Source organism: Heterodontus francisci, chromosome 31 (genome assembly GCF_036365525.1).
Source record: "Heterodontus francisci isolate sHetFra1 chromosome 31, sHetFra1.hap1, whole genome shotgun sequence".
Taxonomy (NCBI): Eukaryota; Metazoa; Chordata; class Chondrichthyes; order Heterodontiformes; family Heterodontidae; genus Heterodontus; species Heterodontus francisci.
The window spans coordinates 30,968,728-30,989,290 of NC_090401.1; the positions used below are offsets into that span (position 1 = coordinate 30,968,728).

The 20,563-nt window shown below is 45.6% G+C and overlaps 1 protein-coding gene across 1 annotated transcript in view; it reads left to right on the forward strand.

Annotated features, from left to right (window-relative positions):
- Positions 1–15,666, forward strand: part of LOC137346948 (disks large-associated protein 2-like) — a 117,883-nt gene extending 102,217 nt beyond the window's left edge. The window contains exons 9-10 of the mRNA XM_068010899.1: positions 3,546–3,698; positions 15,203–15,666. Coding sequence (XP_067867000.1) covers positions 3,546–3,698; positions 15,203–15,424 — 375 coding nt within the window. The 3' untranslated portion in view covers positions 15,425–15,666. The remainder of the gene's footprint in view (positions 1–3,545; positions 3,699–15,202) is intronic.
- Positions 15,667–20,563: the final 4,897 nt, after the last annotated feature.

The following is a 20,563-nucleotide window of genomic DNA, read 5'->3' on the forward strand; positions in this document are numbered from 1 at the left end:
GCCATGGGGGGGGGGGTGGGTGGGGGGGGATATCCTCCATGTGGCACAGGGTGCCTGATCATGAGGGGCCCCCTCCCAACCCACAAGAAGGCCACCAAGTTTTACCTGGCGGTGTTCTTAGGGCCTTTGCCACCCAGAGCTGTGGGTAAAATACCAGAGGTGGTGGGAGGAGGCCCTTAAGTGGCAGTTAATTGGCCACTTAAGGGCCTTAATTGGCCCAGGGCGGGTGGGCCATTTCTTGCCGCCACCACCCCATGTAAAATTTCAGTGGAGGCGGGAAGGCATCGGGAATGCCCCCACCCCCCAGCCTCCCACTCAATTTTACAGCCCCCGCCCCCCCCCCCCCGGACCGTCCCTACCACCAGCTCGCTCATTGGGGGGCAGTAAAATTCCAGCCCACAGTTCTCATTGCCCAAGTACCACTGTGACCCCTATCCCAGTATTTCAGTAATGTAATTTCTCCCCAGACTATACAGTTGTTCTTTCCCCAATACTGCTTCTCCTTCAAACAAACACCTAATTAATGGGATAGTGAGCTAGGTCGACCTCGTGCCCAGTACCACTGTCTAACCACACCCTTCCGAGACTGATAATGTAAAATACATGAAAAATAGTGACTCGATGGTAAAAAAAAACCCCTTTGGTAAATCCCTTGGGGAAAGATACACTTTGCAATAGCCTTTTCATTGATCCTTTCCCTAGTCTCTCCAGGCTGGGGGCTAGTGACAGAAGGGTGAAAAAGTGAATATATTCTCATGCTATGTTATTCCTTGACACTGATTCCTGAAAAGCACAATGATGTGGTATGGAACGGAAATAAAGAATAATAGTTAAAATTTGAAACTGTCATTATAAACCAATATACTGCGGTCAAATCTAGGCCCAATTTTAACCTGGAATAGGAATTGGTGGCGTGATTTTGATACCTGGGCTTCATTTCAATCTCCCCTCACTGACTCCTGCCTAAAGTGGCAGGGGTGACATGGAGGCCAGCTGATGGCTGCTGGCAGGGCTCACAGTGACAACCCCTGGTAAGGTAACTCAGGACGGGAGGGGGATCTGTGCCAATCCCCAGGGGAACTGGGCTGCTGAGTGGAAGTGGGGGGGATGCCTGGGCTAGAGGAGGCCCAGGGTTTCTTTATTGGGCCAGGGAGAATAATCCTGCTCCTCCTGGGCCACAAGGAGCCTTAGCAAAAATTTTGAAAGTTAATACTGATCTTGGCCTCTTCATGCCAGCTTTTTCAGTTCAAAGACTGTACACAACTCATGCATTTCAGCATTAAAATTAAATTGAGTCTAAATTATGTCACTGGATCCCAACACTTCAAAATGTTTGAGGCCCCTGCTTGCAGCATGTATCTAGCACCCTCCAGAATACCCAGGAATTAAATCGTGGGGGTTGGAAAAGCTGCAGGAATGCAGCGAGTTCTGCCCCAGTCACCATTTTAACCTCCTACCTGCACCATTCCTGCCAGCTGGCAGGGTTAAAATCAGCGCTAAAATATTTGGACGCAATATATCAGTTCATAGTATTATATAAACACAAAATGCTGGAAGTACTAAACAGGTCTAGCTGCATCTGTGGAGAGAGAAACAGAGTTAATGTTTCAATGTTTCTTTCATCAGAACTGGGAAAAGTTAGAAATGTAATAGGTTTTAAGCAGGTGAAATGGGGGAGGATGGAAAAAGAATGAAAGGGAAAGGTCTGTGATAGGGCAGAATACATGAGAGATGAAATGACAAAAGAGTTGGTCATGCAGGGCCAAAGGGAGTGGTAATGGGACAAATAAAGAAACAAATGATGTGGCTAGAGGAGGTGTGAATAGCAGAATAATGACAGTTGTTCAAAGTGACAGTTTCAAATTTACAAGCCTTTTTCCAATTCCACCATTATATCAGAATAGCTATATTGGGCTGAATTTTCCCAGCTTTGAAAATATTTGGGAGGCAGGGCATTTTCCGGATCCCGACCCAGCTCACTGCCGCAGTGTGCCTGCTGGGAGGTCATCTCTGCATTTGCTATCCAGTTAGGGACAGTGGGTGGACTCCAGAGGCAGGAAGTGAATGCATCATGGCCCACTGCAAGGGAGGCCAGCAGCCTTCACTGTGTCACCAGTGAGAACACTGCTGAGTGTTAGAGAAACTTCCAAGCCTGTTTGTGAAGAAGACACTGAGACTAGGATGCTTTGGTGGAGATTGTTTATTGCTTGCCACAGAGCTCACTACTCCACTCCTAACAATCTTCCGCCAGTGCTGGCTGGCTCTTTATACATACATCTTGATTACAATCAACACCCAATGCCTGTTCACCCTATTACCTTTAACTATTAGGTATTTAACGTCCATTAACAGAAATTAGTCATTAACACTGAGGTCCAAGCAGTGGGAGCAGCAGGGATGTAATGAAGGTGCCATCAATATCTGCGGAGCGTCTGCCACTGCATTAGTCCCATGATGATCAGAGACATCTGTCTCCAGGAAATTCTCAGTCAATGGCAAGGCTGTGACATAGGAAGACAGCTCTGCCAGTAACCATTAAAACTCCTTTAGTTCTCACGCAGCTCCCACCTCCTGCTGTGAAACCTTCTCCTCTAGTTGTCGGAGTGCGAGCACAACATCTGTGCGACACCAGCAAAATTGCCAATAATTAGTCACTCAACAAGCCGAATTGGCATCCCACCGCCGACGCATGGGTTGCCAGCATCGGGCCCTGCCCACCCCTGGGAAAAGCAGCCAGAGGCAGGAACTCGTTGGCAAACCAGCCAGACGCCTTTTATTCAGAATTTGCTTGCCACAGGCCTCCCGCTAACTTCTATATCTGCTTCCAGAGGTGTGGGAAAATTCAGCCCATTCTGTGCACAGGCACTTGAATACAGGCATAACTCATAAACAAGAACAAAAAGGAACCATGAATCAGCTGATTATTTTCAACTAGAAACTCCCGCGTTCAATCTTATAATGAGTTGATCTCAGCAGGGGGAGCAGTAGGACTTCTGGAATTGGTTTCAACAGTTTCAGGCAAGGGGAAGGAAAAGTGAGTCAAGAGATGATGATTCTTGTTGGAAAGTGCCATAGTGTGGGTGTTGAGTAGGAACAATGGGAGGGTAATTTTCAATTTCAGCAGGTAAACTGGCGGGTAGCAAATTGGCAGCCCGTGTACACCCTTTCTAGTAACTTGAAGTAAAAAATTATCCCCATGATGTTCCAAAGAGGCAAAAAGCCTGCTTACACTCACTGCCATGTCTCAACCATGAAATGTAGCTACATGGTGTTGGAGATTTACCAGGGTCTGTAATAAGTGCATCAGTTGTTGCTTTCAGGACAGGAAGGGTAAAAAGAGTGGATTAAAAAATGTTATCTTCCCGTTTTCCATCTACCCCACTACTCCCCCACCCCCACACAAACCGCCAAAAAAAAATTTTAGAGCACCTATCAGGATCAGAACAGCGAGTTTTCATGATTGGGACACTTTCCTTCGTTAGTGCTCTTATTTAAAAGTTTTGATTGTAATTTCCTTATTGTTGCTGCTTATTTTGTGCTCTCAGGATCCGAATGCTTTCCCTTTGCCTACCTCCCAGGACCTTGCAGGATTCTGGGATCTCTTGCAGCTGTCAGTGGAGGATGTGACTTTGAAGTTCGATGAGCTTTTGCAGATAAAGGCTAATAACTGGAAATTGGTAGATGCTCCAGAGAGCAAGGTAGGCCCACATATGCCCTTCATACATCACCACTCTGCTGTTGTTAGTTTTATTGTTTGTTTACAGAATTTTAAAGTGGTCATAGATATACTTTTGAGGAATTCTACAACCACTGTAATAAAAATAAGATTCAACATATATTTTCTCATGAAATTCAAATCATGGTTGCAGGACAGATTTTGGTTAAAGTTTGCAAAGTTTGTGTCCCATGGGAGTGAGAGAACGATGCATAGAGAGAAAAATAAAAAGGATCAAAGATTTCTTGTAGGATATTCCAGACATGTTTCTCTTAATGAATACAATCAAATACTCAGCAGTAAAAAGGGTAATGTCTCCATGCTTATGATGTAAAAGAAGAAATTTGCTTTAAAATTGTATTTTACGATGGTTATAAATGGAAAATGCCAGAGACACCAACAATATTTGATAGACATAACCACTTAGAATGGTGCACCGTCAGGAAGATCAACTAACGCTATAATGCTCCGTCCCTGCAGGTAAAAGTATCTCAAAGTACTTTGCCTTAAGTAGGACAAGACAGTGGACAACCCAGCAGTAGGAGAGAAGGGAAAATGGGGAGGATTAGAATGGGGAAATCAAATTCACTGTTGAAGAAAGGGATTTTGAGGAAGCTTATGAAAGTCAGAGGGCATGGCAACTTCAAGGGAACTAGAAGGAAAGCTCAAGGGGACCAATGTTCAGCTGTTGAATGAGCACTGGCCATTGGTAGAGCAGAGAAAATGAAGGACAAGAAGAAACCCAATGAAAGAGTAGTTAAGGGTGCATGCAGGAATGTAAAGCAGGAAAAGATCACCCATGTAGGGTAAAGCAAAGTTATGATGGATTTGAAAGTGAGGACAATAAATTTGAAGTCAACCCAGTTGACCATATTGTGCCAGTGGGGCTTGCAGAGGATGGTGATGATGGGATGGTGGGTGAGGATATCCTTAATGACATTTTTCAGTTATGTGATAAACTTCTTCCTCCCCAGAAGAAGACACCTTTCCTGCACTCATCATATATTGGCAATACTGTGCCCACAAGCACCAGGAAATTAGTTCTGTGCCAGAAACTGGCGCAAGCTGGTCACATGTCTGGAACAAGCACCCAAAGATAGCCGCCTGAGACTTGCTGGTAATTGAGCCTTGGGCTTTGTTTCCATAAAACCGAGGAGCTGCAGGCATCCTGATGCTGACCACGGCCTGCATTACTGTTATGTAACCAGCAGGTGCACACCTGCTCCTCCTTGGATCCACATAAACATAAATAGGACACAGTAGGCCCAGAAAAACTGAACAGACCAGGGTGCTCCATCCAGTCTTTTCTGAATTTGGGAGCGAAATTCCAAAACAGGCTAGGACCTAGATAAGCATCTACAAGGGGCCTAATGCCTGTTTCAGCTGAAGCCCTGGACACCACTCAGAAGTTTGGAAGCTGGTGCATTCCCGGGGGAATTAGGCATGGGTCATTGCCTACAACAATACGTACCATGAACTCTCATTTCCTGCTCACAGAATGGGTATGATGAGAACCAATTTTCTCACTAAGATTTCTCCATCAGATTTAGTAAGACCAGGTGCCAAACCTTTGGACTTTTTAATGTCCAAGAATGAGTGCATCTGCTGTGCTGCTTCTACCTCCTCTGACCCTTCCTACATCTCCAAACCCTCACCCTTGCTCACTCATCCCTCAGATAGCCTTACTCCACAGTCTCTCTTCTATCAACCCTGCACTCCCATCAATAAATGTATCTTTTCACTGAAACCAATTAATTGCTCTCTTGACCCCATTTCATCCCAGCTTCTTACCATCCAATTTCCATTTCTCAGTCCCACAATGACTAACATAATCAAACCCTCCCTTTCCTCCAGCTCAGTCTTTACATCTTCCATACCCATTGTCATTGCTCCCCAATGCACATCTCGAACTGCCATCTTATCTCAAACCTTCCTTTCCTTTCTAGTTATAGAATATGTTAACTCATAACCACACTCACACCTCTCTCTCCACCTCCTGTTCTGAACATTCCAGTAAACTTTCACCCTACCCACAGCACTGATAGCGCATTGTCAAAATCCCCAGTGACATTACTATCCCTCCATATCCTTCTGTATCTCTGCCATTGACACTCTGAACTACTCCATTCTCCTCAACCAGTTCACCTCCATTGTGTAATAATACTTGTCCCTTTAGAATGTGAACTATTATAAGATTCACAGGACGACAAATAATATCCAAAGAAAACATGGGTTTTTATTATAACTTAACTAGAACATATAGACATACAAACAGTTACTGCGAGCACATCTAAACACATCTCATTCTGTCGGGCTCCACTCACAATTGCCTGGTCATGTGTGATGTGACCTCACTTCCTCTGGTGACCTTCACTTACAACCTTTAAGGTGGTCCTCTCTTAAAGTTGCCTCACAACACATTGTGTCCTGCTTCTGTTGCATTATAGATACTACATCATAGAAGTAATTTGAAATGCTTTTATGTCAATAGTATCTCACAGTTCTTTCCTTGACCTTCTCCTCTTCATCATTTACATACTACCCCTTGGTGCTGTTACTCAGAAGCATGTTGCCAGCTTTGAAATGTATGCTGATGACATCTGGCTCTACATTCCCACTTCCTCCATTGACCCATGACTGTTGCTATTGTCTCCAACTATCTGACATTAAGACCTGGAGAAGCCAAAACATTCTGCAGCTTAATTTTGACAAGACCGAAGCCAATTCTCCTTGGTTCCTGCAAATATCTAACTTCTTCCTGCTTCAACTCCATCTCCCTCTCTCATTGCCTCCAGAGTTTATTCGAGAGGTGGACGATCTTGCTGTATTTCTCAAACTGGAGCTCTGATTCTTCACCCATCCAGTCTATCACACGACCCACCTTGTTTCCCTTCTGCTTCTGTCCAACCTGTCCCCTTCGACTGCTGAAACCTTAATGCTTACTTTTATTTTCCAATGCTTTCATTGCTGGTCTCCTTGCTTCTACCATTCATGGCATATTACCTGGCTCATGGAAAGTGCAGATTGCAAAATTATGGCTGTGCTCCCCCACACTTAACTGATCTGCCCTTGAGGTAGTCCAAGTCCTCCCCATTCAGAAAATCTACCCACTGAAACCAAGTGGTAATGGAATAAATTAAATATGCTATTATGAAAAAGGAAGACTCCTGATTTTTGAACTACAATCCTGTGTACTGGAAGCTTTCAAAGCTGCTCATTCCAATACACTGAGATAATCAAGTAATTGAGATTAGAGCTCATTCCTTAGTGGCTCAGTACAACAAGGAGCAAGTATAGGATCTGATGACCCAAGCAAAGGGAGACACAGCATAAGCTGAAGGAGCAAGAGTAGGTGTTGATGACACATGGACAGGGAGATAGAGCACAAACTCAGGGATTCACCGTGCCAGCCCAAGAAGGAAGGAAAGGATAAGCAATACAAATAGGAGAAAAATGACAGAGAATTGTTTAATGGATATGAGACCAATGCTGGAGGGTACAGTTGATTTAGCTCATTACTCTGCACAGAATAACTTTATCAGGTCTAAGCTTATACCAGGAAAAGGGATGACATAGAGAATTTATTTTGCACTGTTACAAACCACAGTGGGCTGGATTTTGTGCAGGAGGCGGGGCTCTCAGCACCGGGCTGAAAACGCAGGGGAAAACCTTTTCATGCCCTCCCACCCCAAAGAACAAAGAACAAAGAAAATTACAGCACAGGAACAGGCCCTTCGGCCCTCCAAGCCTGCGCCGATCCAGATCCTCTATCTAAACATGTCGCCTATTTTCTAAGGGTCTGTATCTCTTTACTTCCTGCCCATTCATGTATCTGTCTAGATACATCTTAAAAGACACTATCGTGCCCGCATCTACCACCTCCGCTGGCAACGCGTTCCAGGCACCCACCACCCTCTGCGTAAAGAACTTTCCACGCATATCCCCCCTAAACTTTTCCCCTTTCACTTTGAACTCATGCTTTCCTTCATCGGACGGGGTATTGAGTACAAGAGTTGGCAGGTCATGTTACAGTTGTATAGGACTTTGGTTCGGCCACATTTGGAATACTGCGTGCAGTTCTGGTCGCCACATTACCAAAAGGATGTGGATGCTTTGGAGAGGGTGCAGAGGAGGTTCACCAGGATGTTGCCTGGTATGGAGGGCGCTAGCTATGAAGAGAGGTTGAGTAGATTAGGAGGATTATTTTCATTAGAAAGACGGAGGTTGAGGGGGACCTGATTGAGGTGTACAAAATCATGAGAGGTATAGACAGGATGAATAGCAAGAAGCTTTTTTCCCCCCGGAGCAATCCTCCGTTGCTTTATGCCAAAGTGTCCCATGCTGGCATCGCCGTCTCTTTAAAGTCGAGGATCCTGCCTCCCAGAGCTGCCAGCCAATCACTAGGCCAGCAGCTCAGCAGTAATGGTAGTGCCATTGGGAGCTGCAGAGGCCTTGGACCCAGGCCCAGTGCTGGAATCCCGGACCTCAGGTAAGTGAAGCAGGGTCACCAGGACCAGTCCGTAAGGTCCTGGCGAGGGGGAGTGGGGGGCTGGTCGTGCAGTTCAGGGGGAGGATGGTCCTTGTTGCTACAGTGGTTCCTGGTGGGAATCCTCCATGGGCCACAGATTGCCCATGGAGGAGGGACCCTTCCCCCAAAACTGCAGGGAGAGCGCATCATGTTACAAGCCGCCCTCCCACGTGGCGGAGGCCACCACCCCCTCCCCCACTGCTGGTAAGATCCCGGTGGCAATGAAAAGAGCCCTTAATTGGCTGTCAATTGGCCTCTGGGAAGGAAGACCGTCATCGGCCCATCCTGCTCCTGGGAAGATCACTTGGCAACGGGCCCCCGCCACCCATCGCGATACTCCATTCCCTGCGCCCCGCCCCCCTCTAGCCTCTGACCCCTGCTCGGGGTGGGGGGGAGGGCATAAATTCCTGGCCTATAGTTGGACAAAAGAAAAATAGGCAGAAAGCTGGATACCACCACTTAACAGTAAAAAGCTTCAGGCATTTTCACAAGTTGCTCAGTCATGGATTATGATAATGGTAAAATGAGTGATTTTGCTGCATTTAACTTTATGCCAGAAGCATTTAACTGAATAACTGAAAATCTTACCAACAGTTCAGGATTGTAATTACATGGATTTGATGATAGAAATGACAGATGTATTAATAAATCAAGCTCGAAGGGGGGAAAAGTGATGAATTAATAGTAAATAATTTTCTGGAAGTGATTCCAAGCAAATAGAGAGCCAGGACCCTTCATCAGATGGCTGAACAGGCCTCATCATTGACTGCATTCTGAGCAGCCAACTAAGTGGTGTGAAGTTCCACACTGGCCAACTGACCTAATTCACTGAGCCAAGGATCAGCAGCGCCCTGTCCACCCGAACAAGCACAGAGGGGCGATTCAAGGGGAATCAATTGTTTCTGGCTCGTCAGGGGCACTTGATAATGGGGTCTGCACCATAATTTTTCCTTGATGAGTTTGGCCTGTATGCCTTACCTGTTCAAGAGGACATTGCTGGGCATTATGTAATTCCAAAGTGACTCCTGGCAACGCAGCGGCCTGCCGACATCATCAGAGCGCTCGAAGCTGCGCACATCTGCAAATGGTCTCTTGCTCTCAGTGAGATGCTGCACATGCGCAGTCTACGTCTTGCCAGGACTAATTGGCACATATGCGGGAAAACGTTATCAGCTACTCACGCCCCTCACCCGCTTCCCCTACTAAGCTACTCTCCCCCACCCCACTGGCCGGTCTCCCCCCTCGGCCACTCGTTCCAGGCCGCGACCCTTTCTTCCCCTCCCCCCTCCTCCCCACCAGCCGCTCTCCCCCCCCTCAGCCACTCGCTCCAGACCTCGCCACTGCTCCCCTCCATTCCCCTTGGCCGATTGTTCCCCGCTCCTCCCTTCCCACCCCCCCCCCCCCTTCCCCAGCCACCCCGGTCTCCGGCCACTCACTCCTCGCTTGCACCCCACCTTCAGATGCTAGCTCTAGGCCACGCCTCTTCCCTCCTCTCGGCTACTCACTCCTACTTCACCCCGTCACCCCCTTGTGGCCCACCTTGCTTCATCGGCGGCGCGCAGAGAATGATCGAACATGGGAGCGAGTGGCCAAGAAGAACGAAGTGGCACAGGCTACAGCTAGCGTCTGGAGGAGTGGGGGAGGGGTGGAAGCAGGGAGCAAATGTCCGGAGAGCGGGGTGGCGGGAAGCGAGGAGTGGGAAACAATCGGCCATGGGGAAGGGAAAGGGGGAGCAGTGGAAAGGTCTGCAGCGAGCAGCTGGGGGGAGGGAGGGAACGGCGAGGCTGTAGCGAGTGTGAATGTGTGGATTGGGAGAATGGGAGATTGCAGAATGGAGGCGGGGCTGGGTTGGGGGGGTGGGGCAGAAATTCACAGAGTTATTTCCTCCATAAACGTCACGGTGTAAATGTTGACTTTACCATCCCATAGAAAATTGCTTTACATTCCAAATTTCAATGGCTGTATCATACCAGACATCTTCTGTCTTTGTCAAAAAAAAATCAAAACAGTTGAGCAGGAGACATCCAAGAAATGATACAAATGAAGTAATGGCAGCATGGAGTGGGGGACTGATGTGCATGGGATGGAGGCAGTGATGGCAAACTTTGAGGGGATTTTTGGGTTGAAGTTGTTTTTCTGTGATAAATTGAGCTGTGCCATCTTTAATCTTGGCAGCTGCCTGAATGTCGCAGACAGTGACGTTTCAGTGGAAGAGGCTGCATTTGCTAGTATTGCACTACCTAGTGGTTGCAGATTGAGAGCCTCAGTGGGTGTAGAATTGCTTCAGCTGGACAATTTCCAGATAGGGATCGGAGGCTTCAAAGACCTGACAAAGCATTCAGCACTGTCACTGGGCTATGTGAGGCAGCTTGTGTGAAGGGTAAATGAGGGCAGTGAAACAGCAGCTAAGCCACACCTATGTCCCATGTGTGACCCATGCCACATACCGCATGACACTGCGACAAGTGTAAAGCCAGAAAGTCTCCACATGCCCAATGAAAAGCTTTAACTGGAAGACGCTGACATTATTCCCAGGCAGTTCACCCAAGCAAGACACAGGGCAGGTCCTTGTAAGCACTGGATACATGTGCCAGTGAGAAACCACATTCCCAGGGAAGCAATGAGGTGCCCAGTAGAAGACATCTGTATTTGGAGTTTTGAAATAACTAGATTCAAATGTCCTTCACGACCTAATTTCAAAACTGAGAGAAGAGTCATTTATAGCTCCAAAATGCAGGCCAGGTTGCTTGATTTAGTTAGAATTTAGAATTAGTTAGGATATTGAGGTAACGTCTTTGACGTTAATAAAGTTGTCAATTATTTAAAACATTAGCCAATCCTGGGTAAAGTAACAAGCCTATTAGGAGAGATATTACCCAGATATGCACCCAGGCACAGTGGATCATCTGGGAACAACAAATAAATAAAGATCAGGTGGCTCAGAGGGTAATGAATAAAAAGGGAAATCAGAGTGGGTTCTGTTACAAGCATGCACTCTGATTACCCCATTTCCCAAAATGTTGGCATCTACAACCAATGTGCATTTGAATTTGATTTTAATTGTTAGCTCGTTATTCAGTCCTTCGTTTAGTCTTCTCTCAGTATCTTGATTTCAGTTGTTTATGATTTTAAATTAGGAGCATAGGAACATAGGAATTGCTATACATCTAGTTTGCCTTCTACCATCACGATAGTCACATGATACATCAGTAATGGGGTTGTTGACTAATCGTGGTAATTATTCTACACTGGAACCAGACATGATGTGAGAAAAACCGTGGTGATGGGAATTGTTGGAAAGCAAGGGCTGGATTTAGTCGTGCTGGCAAGGCTCCCGGCGCAAGGCCGAAAAGGTGAGGGGAACCCCACCAGCTTTTCAGAGCGCGCCCCCCCCCTCTCCCCCGCCAGCACGATGCTCAGGCACTTCAGTGCCCAGTGCCAGGATCCCAGTCCCTTTCATGGTGGGATTCTCGCCTCCAAGAGCTGCCAGCCAATAATAGGGCCGGCAGCTCAGTAGTATGAGCAAGCCACTGGGAGCAGTGGCCATTGCCAGTACTGCACCAGGCCTGGGAGTAGTCCCAGTACTGGAGACCCAGAGAGAAGGTGAGTGAGACGGGGTTGCTGGGGCCAGTCCAGCATGCGACCATAAGTACTGGGGTGGGGGAGGAAATGTTACGGGGCATTTGCCGCCAGGGGCCCGCAATGGACCACAGTTTGCCCACGGAGGAGGTCCCCCCCAAGCTGATAGAGCAGTTACCTCATTTTATGGGATGACCTCCCCATATGAGGGAAGGAACCCTGGCCCCGGCTTAATTCCAGCGGTGACAGGAAGAGGCCTTTAATAATAGGCCAAACAATAGGCCACTTAAGGGCCTGAGTTGGCCTTTGGGCGGGAAGGCCGTCTTCAGCCTTTCCCGCCCTGACTTCATCATGGTGTGATGGGAAGGCAATGGGCCTGTTGCACCTCCCGCCTCCCATTGCAATTATATGGGCACCCCTGCCTCCTAGCCCATCTCCAGGGGCCCATTAAATCCAGCCACAAAATTGCAAAGTCCTGTGCCTCCCAAGCATGCTGCACTTAATCTATTTCATGTCTCACTCTTGCATTTAAGCAGAGAATTTCCTGGGAGTAGTACAGAAATTACATTGCTCGTGAGAACATATGGGGAGGCTACAAAAGACTGTTCCCTCTTAAAGTCGAGTTGTTTATCAGGCTGTGGAAGAGATATGTTCTGAGGAGATACCTTAACTTCTTGTGGACTGATTCTATCTTGTTTTATGGAGTGTATATTTAATTTCTTGCTGGTTCTTACTTTTCCTTGTATTGTCTCATAATAAATAAATCTCACTATTACTTTTAGCCTGAATGCATGAGTCTCATGGAGTGATATTGACTGCCTTTTAGAGAAAATTGAGAACATGGTAGACATCCCACATGATCTCTATTGCATGGCTAAGGGATTATTGTTAGTCTTGTGGCACATTAACCCACATATACAAACAAAAATGAATGAAGCTTCCCCATTGTTGCAGATAGTAAATGCACTACTCAGTGTGAGTCTGACAAATACAGATTAATAATGTTCCAAATTCAACCTCCAGTTTGTGTTGATTTGGCTGATTAGCTTGGAAAGGGAGCAAGTCCATCAATCGGGCTCAGTATCGGTTCGGCAAAGCTAAAGGTCATTCCAGGTTGTCAGATCTCAACTTTATAAATGACTTTGCTAGAAAGTGCATGTCTGGATGTCAGTTGGGGACAGGGTTGATTTCAGCTGTGATCCCCACTATGGTCAAATAAGATGTTTCAATGCAATTAGGTAATCTGTTGCGAATACAATCTTGTCACAGCATGAATTAGTGTCTTCAAGGGAGCAAATTAGAATTAGAATTAGAACATTACAGCGCAGTACAGGCCCTTCGGCCCTCGATGTTGCGCCGACCATCTGACCTACACTATTCCGTTTTCATCCATATGTCTATCCAATGACCACTTAAATGCCCTTAAAGTTAGCGAGTCTACTACTGTTGCAGGCAGGGCGTTCCACGCCCCTACTACTCTCTGCGTAAAGAAACTACCTCTGACATCTGTCCTATATCTTTCACCCCTCAACTTAAAGCTATGTCCCCTCGTGTTTGCCATCATCATCCGAGGAAAAAGACTCTCACCATCCACCCTATCTAACCCTCTGATTATCTTGTATGTCTCTATTAAGTCACCTCTCCTCCTCCTTCTCTCTAACGAAAACAACCCCAAGTCCCTCAGCCTTTCCTCGTAAGACCTTCCTTCCATACCAGGCAACATCCTAGTAAATCTCCTCTGCACCCTTTCCAAAGCTTCCACATCCTTCCTATAATGCGGTGACCAGAACTGCACGCAATACTCAAGGTGCGGCCTCACCAGAGTTTTGTACAGCTGCATCATGACCTCGTGGCTCCGAAACTCGATCCTCCTACTAATAAAAGCTAACACACCATATGCCTTCTTAACAGCCCTATTAACCTGGGTTGCAACTTTCAGGGATTTATGTACCTGGACACCAAGATCTCTCTGCTCATCTACACTACCAAGAATCTTCCCATTAGCCCAGTACTCTGCATTGCTGTTACTCCTTCCAAAGTGAATCACCTCACACTTCTCCGCATTAAACTCCATTTGCCATCTCTCAGCCCAGCTCTGCAGCCTATCTATGTCCCTCTGTACCCTACAACACCCTTCGACACTATCCACAACTCCCCCGACCTTCGTGTCATCCGCAAATTTACTAACCCACCCTTCTACACCCTCATCCAGGTCATTTATAAAAATGACAAACAGCAGTGGCCCCAAAACAGAACCTTGCGGTACACCACTAGTAACTAAACTCCAGGATGAACATTTGCCATCAACCACCACCCCCTGTCTTCTTTCAGCTAGCCAATTTCTGATCCAAAGCTCTAAATCACCTTCAACCCCATACTTCCGTATTTTCTGCAATAGCCTACCGTGGGGAACCTTATCAAACGCCTTACTGAAATCCATATACACCACATCCACGGCTTTACCCACATCCACCTGTTTGGTCACCTTCTCGAAAAACTCAATAAGGTTTGTGAGGCACGACCTACCTTTCACAAAACCGTGCTGACTATCGCAAATGAACTTATTCTTTTCAAGATGATTATAAATCCTGTCTCTTATAACCTTTTCCAACATTTTACCCACAACCGAAGTAAGGCTCACAGGTCTATAATTACCAGGGCTGTCTCTACTCCCCTTCTTGAACAAGGGGACAACATTTGCTATCCTCCAGTCTTCCAGCACTACTCCTGTCGACAATGACGACATAAAGATCAACAACAACGGCTCTGCAATCTCCTCCCTGGCTTCCCAGAGAATCCTAGGATAAATCCCATCTGGCCCAGGGGACTTATCTATTTTCACTCTTTCCAAAATTGCTAACACCTCCTCCTTGTGAATCTCAATCCCATCTAGCCTAGTAGGCTGTATCTCAGTAATCTCCTCGGCAACATTTTCTTTCTCTACTGTAAATACTGACGAAAAATATTCATTTAACGCTTCCCCTATCTCCTCTGATTCCGCACACAACTTCCCACTACTATCCTTGATTGGCCCTGTTCTAACTCTTATCATTCTTTTATTCCTGATATACCTATAGAAAGCCTTAGGGTTTTCTTTGATCCTATCCGCCAATGACTTCTCGTGTCCTCTCCTTGCTCTTCTTAGCCCTCCCTTTAGATCCTTCCTGGCTAGCTTGTAACTCTCAAGCGCCCTAACTGAGCCTTCACGTCTCATCCTAACATAAGCCGCCCTCTTCCTCTTGACAAGCGCTTCAACTTCTTGAGTAAACCACGGAATTGTTTGGTAAAAATGAAAATGAATTAACATTGAGGAAAGGAAATAAAGCAGTAAGCAGGATATTGTACTTTGGTGATTATTTTAAAAATATTTTTGTTGATAGGATGAAACGAAGAGGATACCCCCTCCTATACCAAAGAAACCATCGAGAGGAAGGTTACCTGCGGCGCGGGAGAAGTCATTGGAACTCGCTGACAGACACAGGCAGGAAGCAAGAAAACGGCTTATGGCTGCTAAGAGAGCAGCTTCATATCGGCAAAACTCTGCCACAGAAAGTGCAGATAGCATTGAAATCTACATCCCGGAAGCCCAAACCAGGCTTTGAAATTGCACTGTGCCGCTTGGCAGGAGCCGGTCTTTAACTTCAACTTTACTTCTTATGTCCAAGGGATGACAAAGCCAGGCTATGGTCATAATTTGAATCCTGCTCTCTGGTCTCAGCACTAGCAAGCATTAACATTCCTCTTGTGTTCCTTTATGTTGTCACGGTGGACCAATTATATTTTCTTCAGTTTTTAAATGAAGCTGCGGTCTAATATATTTTGTGCAAAAGTTCTTTATAATGCATCCGAATGAAAGAACAATACGAAGAGAGTTCTGGTCAGATCCGAGAAGCATGCCGTTGTAAGCATCCTGCAGTCGTTTGAACTTAGTTTTTAACTTTTCTTTCATTAGGAAACTGCAGTTCACCAGGACAACATGCCAGACCTATGAGTTGGTGAAAGTTTCATCATTCAATTTCACTGGAATTATCTTTTCATGCTGGTACTTACCAGTGGTGTATTCTTAATGTGATACATTTTACTGAGGCATCGTGACTGTAGCTAAATTTGTCACTGGTCTTAGAAAATAGCTTTTTTATATAAAAAAAAATAAGATTTACACACAAAACTGTGAGAGCTCCAAAAATCTGAATCTGGGAGGGAAATGGTCTGGAAAGTGCTGAGTTCAGTCAGAATTTCAAATTATTCTACTACCCAGCAATTCCTTGTTGTTCATTACAAAGGACCTTTCTTACTGGGGATTGGGTGACACAATCATTGGAGAACTATCCCTTTATTTTTGGGACCTGGGTCTCAATCCAGCCCAGCTGAACAGGATGAAAGACTCCCCTCAATATTCCCCGCCCCCCCCCCCCCCCCACCCCACCCCACACTCGCCTGTCTGTACAAAAAAACTTCGTACTAGCGACGTGTGCACACAAGCTGAACTGCAAAAGTGCCAAATGTAAAAAGCAACTTCTCTGTCTTTCTCTGAAATGGCTGTAAGGAGCCTATGTGGAATGAGTTTTAACAGGCTCAACCAAGTTCTCAATAAGCAGAAGTCCACAGCACAAAACCTTGCCCATACCTTGGCACTCACAGCTGCTGAATTAGCAGGCCAAGCTGACGTGAAAAGGAAATTATTGCGGTGGTACATCTGGGGATGCCCTTCAGAGGTCGCTGATAAGGCAAGTTGCTGGGACGATGTAGAGGGAGGTTTGCTCTCCATCTGTCTGTTGGTGTATTTAATCTGGGAGTGAATGATACTGACAGTGGGTGGGAACAAAGAAGGAACAAAGTCCCTTCTGCAGCATTGACATCCCTCACCTTGAGCACAAAATCAATAATATATTAAATAATGTCAATTTAAAAAATATTATCACCCCCAAATTTGCTGGTGAAATCTGATGTATCCTGGACAGTGGCACTGCAGGATTAAGAATGAAGAAATAATGGTCAGAACAGTGCTAAAATGAGGAGAAGGAATTGCACCAAAAAGTATGGTGAAAAGTATTTGAGTGCAAGTGCTCAAAACAGGAGAGGAGCCATCGAAGGTTTAAGCCAATAGATCCAGACTGCTGATGTGGGGATGTATTCATGGGGACTGATGGTAGGCCTATTTGCACCTAGAAAGATTGAAAAGTTTTAAGTTGTGTTTGCATGTTAAGATAATTCTGACTTGCTGGAATGCATTAACCGAGAAAAATGTGTAATATGCAATAGGCTATGTAATGGCAAAACGAATGGGCTAAATTTTGTGGGAATGAATGCACAGTAATTTGGAATTCTTCAATAGCAAGTGGATAATGATATTAAACAGCATGGTAAGCAGGTTCCACTAATACATTGTAAATTCCAATTCTGTAAGGCAAGTCATGGGAGGGGGTGGCAGCATAGGGATTGCTGAAGTCCTTATCGCTGAGATTGCTATAATTTTGAGTAGAAAATATTCCTACTTGGTAGTTATCACTGGGACAAAGATTCTTATTGATGACACTGATTTATATTAAAGTCTTTCAGAGAACAGTGCAATTCTTGTCTGTATTGGAGACCTTCAGCTGATTTTTCTTCTTTGTCTTTGTACACCTGAAGTCGACAACTGGCTTCTGTATATAAAGAATTCTGTTGATGCAGAATCTTCGAACACTTCTCATGCATACACAGTACAGAGATGCTTGAAGGACCTTCTTGCAGGTTTTTTTAAAAAACTATATACTAGGGTACGAGCCATGTCCTTGTCTAATTTATGAATTAGTTGATAACATGGCAAGCTAATAATTGAGTGAAAAACAGAAAGTGCTGGAGCTACTCAGCAGGTTTGGCAGCATTTGCGGAGAGAGAAACAGAGTTATCGTTTCAGATTGATAACCTTTCATTAGAACATCAGGTCATCGACCTGAAACTTAATAATTCTGTTTCTCTTTCCACAGATGCTGCCTCACTTGCTGAGTACTTCCAGCATTTTTTGCTTTATTTCAAAGTTCCAGCATTTGGAGTATTTTGTTTTAATAACGGAGTTTTCCAGTTTACACTACTATTCCCAGATTCCAAATTTGGTTGGCATTCCAAAATTTGGCAGCCAATCTATTGACTCCATTCGATGAGACTGGAGTAATGAGTTTAAATTGAAAGCAGAAAATGCTGAAAGTACTCAGCAGTTCTGGCAGCATCTGAGAAACAGTGTTAACGTTTCAGGTCGATGACCTTTTATCAAAACTGGAAAATGTCAGAGTTGTAACAGGTTTTAAGCAAGTACAGAGGCAGGGGTAAAGGAGAGGGGAGGGGAGGGGAAGAAAGTACAACAGGAAAGGTCTGTGATAGGGTGAAAGGCAGGAGAGATTAAAGGACAAAAGTGATGACAGTGCAAGGACAAAGGAAATGGTAATGGGGCAAGTAAAGAAACAAAAGCTGGGTCTAGAAGAGGTGTAAATGGGAATAGCAGAATCATTACCAACAGTTGCTGTCTGAAAAAAATGGGGACAGAGGTTATGAGCTGAAATTGTTGAACTCAGTGTTGAGTCCAGAAAGTTGTAAAGTGCCTAATCAAAAGATGAGGAGCTTCTCCTTGAGCTTAAATTGAGCTTATTTGGAACATTGTTAAAGGCCAAAGACAGAGAGATCAGAGAGGGAGTGGGGCGGAGAATTAAAATGACAGGCAACTGGGAGCTCAGGGTCATGCTTGCAGATTGAATGAAGGTTTTCTGCATTTGGTCTCCCTAGTGCAAAGGAGACCGCATTGTGATCAGTGAATACAATATATTAAATTTGAAAGAAATACAAGTAATTAATTGTTTCACCTGGAAGGTGTGTCTGGAGCCCTGGGTGGTGGAAAGGGAGGAGGTAAAAGGGCAGGTGTAGTATCTTCTGCGCTTGCATGGAAAGGAGCCATGGGAAGAGGAGGGTGTGTTGGAGGTAATTGAGGAGCCAGCCAGGGTGTCCGGTCAGAACAGTCCCTTTGGAATGCAGAAAGGGGAGGGGCAGATGGTATTTGATGGTGATATCACTCTCTGGCGGTGGTGGATATGGCAATCCGTTGAATGTGGAGGCTACTGGGATAGAACCCTTTTGTGGTTCCGGCAGGGAGGGGAAGGGATGAAAGCAGAAGTGCAGGACATGGAATGAACACGGTTGAGGGTCCTATCAACCACAGTGAGGGGAATCCTCAGTTGAGGAAAAAGGAAGATCTATCAGAAGCAATGATATAGAAGGTGGCATCATCAGAACAGATGTGAAGGAGAAACTGGGAGACTGGGATAGCTTCCTTACAGCAAGTGGAGTGGATGGAATTGTAGTCAAGTTAGCTGTGGGAGTCCGTGGGCTTATAGTGGATATGGGTCAATATCCTATCCCTAGAAATGAAGACAGAGAAATCAAAGAAAGGAAGAGTTGGAGATGGACCATGTGAAGGTGAGAGAAGAGTGGAAACTGGAAGCAAAGTTGATAAAATCTTCCAGTTTCGCGCAAGAACGGGGAACGGTACTGATTCAGTCTTCAGTGTACTGGAAGAAATGGTGAGGGAGGAGACCTCATAACCTACAAAAAGGTGGGCATGCTGGCAAAGCTAGGACCCATAGAGGCACCCACAGCAACACCTTTTATTTGGAGGAAGTGAATGGAATGAAATGGGAAGCCATTCAATGTAAGAACAAGTTCAGCCAGGAGGAGGAGAGCGGTGATGAATGGGGACTGATTAGTCCTCCAAGGAAGAAATGGAGAGATCTCTAACTGTCCTGATGGGGGATGGAGGTATAGAGAGATTAGGCATCCATGCTAAAAGGGAGATGGTTATAGAGGGAAACTGGAAATTGTTAAAGAGGTGGAGGGCATAGGAAGAGTCGTGAATGTAGGTAGGAAGAGGCTGGACAAGGGGAGATAAAATAGAGATAAGATAGGAGGAAATCACTTCAATGGGGGAAGAACAGGTTGAAACAATGAGTCTACCAAGGCAGCCCTGTTTGTGGATCTTGGGACACCATGAGGTTGGAGGCTGTGGAGAGAAGATCTCCAGATGAGGTCGGTGACAGTCTTGGAAATGATGACTTGATGTTTGGTGGTGGGATCATGATCTGGAGGTGGTAACAAGAGGTGTCAGGGATTTGGCATTCAGCCTCTGCAATGTAGATGTCAGTATGCAAACAAACAGTGCCACATTTGTCAGCAGGTTTGATGCCAAAATTAGAGTTAGACCTGAGAGAACAGAGTGCTGTAAGTTCATAGGGAAGTAGGTTAGCGTGAGGGGAGTAGAACAAATTGAGCTGGTCAATGTCACGCAAGCAGTTCTCAATGTAAAGATCTAAACAGGGTAAGAGGCCAGAGGGAGGGGTCCAACTGGAATGAGATTTCTGAAAATGGGGGAAAGGGTCCACTGTGTGTGGGGAAGTCTCCTGACCAAAGAACTGGGCACAGAGGCGAAGGTGATGGCTGAAGAGCTCAGCTTCATGCCAAGCTTAAAATTCACTGAGGTACAGGCATAAGGGGATGAAGCTGAGGCTTTTGCTGAGGACTGATCATTTGGAGTCAAGAGAAATAAACTTCAGAGGGGATAGTGAAAACTCAGCCAGGGTGAGATTGGAAGAAGGGATGAGGTGAGAGGAAAGTGAAGGGGAAAAAGGAACCTGAGGGGTGTTAGTATCTATGAGTTGTCAAAGCTTGTGATTCTTGACACCTGAAAGGAAGAAAAAATGTTTTTAGTTAATCCACTG